At 53.5% G+C, this 5,782-nt stretch overlaps 1 protein-coding gene across 1 annotated transcript in view; it reads left to right on the top strand.

The window, feature by feature from the left end:
- The window catches only part of POP1 (POP1 homolog, ribonuclease P/MRP subunit), a 32,256-nt gene that overhangs the window by 18,074 nt on the left and 8,400 nt on the right, over positions 1–5,782 (top strand). The window contains exon 11 of the mRNA XM_004697702.2: positions 1,276–1,395. Coding sequence (XP_004697759.1) covers positions 1,276–1,395 — 120 coding nt within the window. The remainder of the gene's footprint in view (positions 1–1,275; positions 1,396–5,782) is intronic.

The following is a 5,782-nucleotide window of genomic DNA, read 5'->3' as shown; positions in this document are numbered from 1 at the left end:
AGTGTTGCTCACTAACCTGCAGCTGATTGCTACCACACAGCAAGAGAAGTCATACAGAGAGGTGCCGAGACTCACTAAGTAGAACAAATGTCCTGTTTGCGCTTGTGTACGAGACAGATGAAGCTGTGATTCCGAGTAGCCAGCATTCTCGTTGAGATGAACCTCCTGGTGTGCATGTGCTCATCCTGCACTGAACTGCGGACTGACCTGGCCGGCCTTCCATTGTGCTCAGCGCTCCTGTGCAGCTGTTCCTCATGCACAGACTGTCACTGTGTGATGTGCAGTTACAGTCTGAGGCAGTCTGGCCCACCCTTGAGAATTGCTGAGGTGGAGGGCTTGGGGGCCGTGGCGCTTCCACGCCCCGGGGCCTCTGGGAAGCTGGGATGTTCTGCCCCGTGCCCTCCACTCAATTCGACCGCCAGCACGTGTCCAGCTGCTGTGCGGCGCTGGCTTCCATCTTGGCCACTAGACACATGGCACTGAGCCAGTGGGCACCCGGGTGGGGGGATGTCCCAGCTTCAGTTGTGCCCTGAGGCCCTGCAGCTCCAAATTGCTGTGCGGAGGGCAGGGAGGGAAGGAAAGGACATCAGAGAGGGTGTTTGGGGGGAAAATGTGCATGTGGATTTAGTGACGTCCCCAAGAGAGCCAAACAGTGGTGTGTATGCGGCCACACCCCCAGCGCCTCATAGGAAGTTCGGAGACCAGGTGAATCTTCAGGCCTGCAGGGCAGGCAGGTCAGGCTCTGGGATCGTGGACTCAGATCCTAATCAGGCTGCAAGCCTGACTTGCAGTGGGGCCCTGACCCAGCACAGAGGAGGGGAAGCGGCTAACTCCTGGCCCCTCCAGCTGCACAGCCCAGCCTCAGCCTGGTTTGTCTTTTCCAAGCCTCCTTCCCCGCGGAGGAATCATCAATGACCAGACTCATCAGTAAATCCAAGCCGCTATTATTCCTGTGATCATGTTTTCTGAATTAACCAAAAAATTCCAACAATTGAATAGTCTGAAAACCACCAACAAAACCCCACCCCCAAACTCGTCCTCTTTGTGCGACACTGGTTTTTGTTTCAGGACCCCGTCAGTAAGCGAGGGGTGGGTGTAGTTCCCAGTGGTAGGCGCCTACCCGCTCCTGTCGTAACAAACCCGAGCTCCAAGGGAAGCGAGGTGAATCTGCAGGAGAAAGTTTCACTTGCAAATGCGGAGGGTTGCAACAGTTGCAGCTAGTGTGCTCCGGCTGCGATGGCTTCCTGAGAGCTCTCTGTCTGCGTGCCCTTCCAGGAGTGACGTCCCCGGCAGAGCTTCCCGCAGGCTCTCTTCTGGGACTCACAGTTGGGGATCCTCGAGTAAACTTGCCTCCAAAGAGGTCCAAAGCTCTGCCCGATCCAGGAAAATGCCAAGGTAAGAGCGAAGCCCCGTGTCCCTCCCTGCCCTGAGCAGTCCCGTAGAAGAGCTGTCCCCGAGGCCACTCTCAAACTTCATCTGTGGAAACGAGGGTGGCCTGTCTCCGTCCGCCACCGCAAGGAGCACGGGGTCTCGGGCGATGGTGTCTTCCAGCTGTGAACCTGGTTCTCGCCTCCTCCTGCCCCTGAGCTGTCTGCTTAGCCTCTCGTCACACCTGCCTCTCTGCAAACCGCCCTCTCAGAGAAAGGCTGGCGTGTCAGGGTTTTAATGGTGAGGAAGGGACCTGCACCCGCAGCTGGTCTTGTGCTCAATGGAAGCCTCTGTTTGACCATACAGATGATCCAGGTTCGAATCCTGGCAAGGCCATCCCAGGTGCTGAGGTCGCAGGTAGCCCGGTGGAGGCTGAGCTGAGTGGCCTAGGTTGAGCGGGGGTGGCGCACCAAGGTGGCTGAACCTTGAGCTTGACCTGGGGTTTGCGGGGCCTGCGGTAACCAACACCTCCTTGTATTCACTATCATAATTGGGGAGATAAGTAAAACTAGCCCTGCCCAGATTTGGCAGGAAGAAGTAGGTAGGCGTGTGTAGCAGCCACTCGGGAATTTCTTTTTTCAGTCTCACCGCGTGCAGCTGGCTAGCTTATTAAGTGAGTAAACAAGTTTTGGGGCTGCACGTGAACGGTGGATTGGATGAGGAAGGAGTTTGAAGGTGCTGGGTGGGTGAGTTCATTTTGGGGCCTCACGTTAACCACCGAGTGGCAGCCTCTTTGTAAAATGTAGAATGGCATCCTGTTTAGCACAGTCCTCAGAGTTCCGGCGGCTGCTTTTCTTCAACCGTGCCGAACCTTCATGGGGGCGGCCCACAACCGGGCAGTGTTTGGTTCGGTTGCACACAGGGTGGCTCTGAGCGAGAACTGGGCGGCTGGCACCAGCAGCGCCATCTAGCAGATAAAAGCTGATTGTCCTCATCTCCTGCAGGAGCCCCCCTGCCACGCCACGGGGAAAGACGAGGCTTTCTGCTCCCCAAAAGTCACAGCTTGCAAGCCCACAGGGGAGTGCGCCCCTGTCCTGTAGGGCCACTGAGGCAGCATCGACTGCATGTCAGTGAGTTTGTTATTTTGGTATCATTATTGGCAGACATTACTGACTTTCCCTTGCTGTCATGGAACCTTTATTGTTGTTGTTTTTTTAATGGACAGTATGCATTAAATCCTTGTTAAGGCTTTTACCTTAATGTGAATTACTTCTAGGAAAATTAAAAGTTTATCCCAAAACGGTTGAATGTCTACTATAAAAGTGCACATCATTATACCTGGTTTAAGTACTTTCTCTGAAGAAATAGTTGACTTGTGTGCGATCTACAGAAAGCACTTGACTGTAAGGAGTTAGTATTAGGTAACAGTAAGTGTTGCCAAGTGGTTAGTGTTGGGCTGCTAACTGCAAGGTCAGCAGTTCAAAACCACCAGCTGCTCCGAGGGAGAAACATGAGGCTGCCTACTCCTGGAAAGGGTTACAGACCCGTAAACCCAAGGGGCAGCCCTACTCTGCCCTATAGGGTTACTTTGAGTTGGAATCAACTCAATGGCAGTGAGTTTTTTTAATTAGTAACAACCGTAGCATCTCCAGGACAGTGACCAAAGTGTACGGTTAGACACAGACTGAGGAGCGAGGTGGTTCATAAAAAATAAAAACAGGACGAGCTTGTCTGATTTAGACTGCCAGCTCTTTATCTCTCTGTGTCCGGGCGGTCCCCCGCGGTAGAGACGTCCGTGTCTCAAAGCCTTGGGGCATGTCTCCTTCATCATCTGGCTCTTGTCTTAAAGATGACACAGCATTTCCCCCCCAGCAAGTAACAGGTCTTTCTAGTGGAGAATTAGCATTGTGATTCTGTTTTTTGTTACTTGTTATACTTCGTATTTCCTGGTTTCTTCTGGCGGATTCCTTTAATTAGCCCCTCTCTCTTTAACAGTCTTATTGACCTGTCATTCTCGGCCCACATAATTCAGTGGTTTAAATATATTTGGAAGAGTTACGCAATCCAATCAGATCCACAGGGAGAGAGAGGCCCGTTCCACTCAGGGTGGTCATGAGAGAGTGGCCATCCTCTCATTTTGCACAGCACTCTGCCAGCCCTCTTAGAGCGCCAGCCTGCAGTCGACTTTTCACCAGTGCCCACTTCGGGGCCATCTCAGGCAGATTGCCCAGGAAGCACAGTCTGGGCATTGCTGGGTCGAGAGACCAGGGCACTGTATTGTGGCGATTCCAGTTAGAGCTTGAGGTGGTGGACAGCCCTTGAAAGTTCCCTCCAGACTAGTAACTCGGCACCAGTAGACAGAGCCGTGCTTACCTTGCTGACTGGGCACTCCCTCCACCCTGTCAGGGATGGGACACCTGACAAGGCAGCTTTGAGTCTGTAGAGTTATGTGGGAAGGGGAGAGAGCCAGGCACTCACCGTACCTAGAAGCAGGCTCTTCAAGGTAGTGAAAACATGTGAAGTTGTTCACTAAAAGCAAGTAAGCACGAATAAGCCTGTGCCCACTTTGCTCGTTAGGGAACTCAACACTGGGCGGTCGTTGCCCTTAGCCTTTTGGTTTCTGCTCTTCGGAGGGAAAGACTGGGTAGCATCACCTGGGCCTTCTTTAGCTGCTGCTGCATACTTAATGAAAAATAGAGCGAACTTGGAAACCATAACGTTGATTTCTACAGAATACGGCCTTTTATTCATGTCTTCTGCTTCTCAAAGTAAAACTTTGGAGCCCTGGTTGCGGAGTGGTTATCAGTTGGGCTGCGATCCTCAGTTTGAAACCACCAGCTGCTCCTTGGGAGAAAAATGGGGCTTTGTAAAATCCCCATAAGCAGAGTGCCAGAAACTCACGGGGGCAGTCTGTCCTGTCGTACAGGGTGACGGTGCGTGGGCGTCGACTTGATGAAAGGAGTAAGTGAGGAGGAACATAAACATCGTGGGAGTTTAAAATCTGGTGATTCCCCCGTACCTTTCAGAAAGAAAAGAAGCTTTTCTGCTCGACCTTTAAGACACAGTGTGGCGTTGGGTCCTTCATGAGAAGGCTTGGTTGTCTGGGGAGACCATGCTTTCCATGAGTGTTGGGGGCAGGACTTATCACCACCCTCAAGATTGATTGACACCCGCCACACACTCCCTACTTGCTGCCTCACTTCGAACTACTCTTTTCTCTCCTCCGGGTCTGATGGACCAAAAGGCCCTTCTCCTTTGTCTTCAGACATGTTTTGCTTTCTGTTTAAAATGTCTTTCATGTTTCTCCCCCCAGACTGTTTGAAGATGAGTTAGCAATTCCCTGTATGTTTCCCCCTGGGAATGAACAGTATCTTTGATCCGAAGTCCAGTTCTGCTCCTCAGCTCTCTGGGCGCGCGGGCTCTGCAGGGACAGAGGTCCGGCTGGACGGAGGCCCTTTCCGAGGCCGTGTCTTGCTTCTGGACGGGCGCCACTCCAGGTGCCCTGCGCGGAGGAGCCAGGGACTGGACTCAGGCACTGCTCGTAAGGAGCTCGCGCGCATCTCAGCTGTTCATCAGCTCGGCCTTCTCCAGTTTTGTTCCCCCCTGAACTCTGTCACCCTCTGGCCTGTGCTCGGTCACACGTCTAGCCCCATTCCCCACCCCCCACGCCCCCCACAGCCATCCCTCCGCTCCACACAGCTGTGTGCCTTGGGCGGCCTCTGCATGCAGGCACTGGGGAACCTTCGCGCAGCCTCTAGTTGGCGAGGCCCTGCTGTGTTTTTGTGTCTGTTTTCATTCTGCAGTCTAGCAAATAGAATATTGCAGCCCTGCAAGTGAACTCACCTCCACAGCCCCATTTTTAGCCCAAGACCAGATGGGGTCCTTAAGAGCAAGAGTGATGCAGGGCAGAGCCGTACACCCCATTAGAATAATCAGCCCCCTGAGGCCAGCCGGGCGGCACTGACTCGGACAAAATCCCGCAGGGTTAGGAAGGAGAGGACACGCAGGGCGGAAGTGGCGTACGCAGAGGTAGGTTACAGGGACCGTGGCGGAGGAGACGCCAGGACATGTGCACGGTGGTTGAATGGGAGACGATGCTCTCTAAGCCTTTACTCGGTTCACAAGAAACAGCTTTGAACTAACCATGGCAATCACATTTGGGATCGAGGAAGTCTCTCCTGTTCACACAGATGCTTATGACTGGGGCAAGCATCTTTTCCTTCTCCTTCAGGGCACTTCCTGGGGTAGCATGGCTGATTTAAAGAGCAGACACAGGTACTGTAGAAAAGAAGCTCATTCCGAAGGGGCGGGCCACTCCCGTTCCACCCCCTTGGTTGAGGTGAAGGGTCCGCAGCCCAGATAGGCCGAGGCAGAGTCTGCACCCAAAGACCCAGGCCTCACGGGGGGTGGGGGG

Source organism: Echinops telfairi, unplaced genomic scaffold, assembly GCF_000313985.2.
Source record: "Echinops telfairi isolate 266 unplaced genomic scaffold, ASM31398v2 ScPeMD7_1;HRSCAF=3_0, whole genome shotgun sequence".
Taxonomy (NCBI): Eukaryota; Metazoa; Chordata; class Mammalia; order Afrosoricida; family Tenrecidae; genus Echinops; species Echinops telfairi.
Note: the sequence above shows the minus strand (reverse complement) of the source record. Positions and strands in the feature narration are given on the sequence as shown.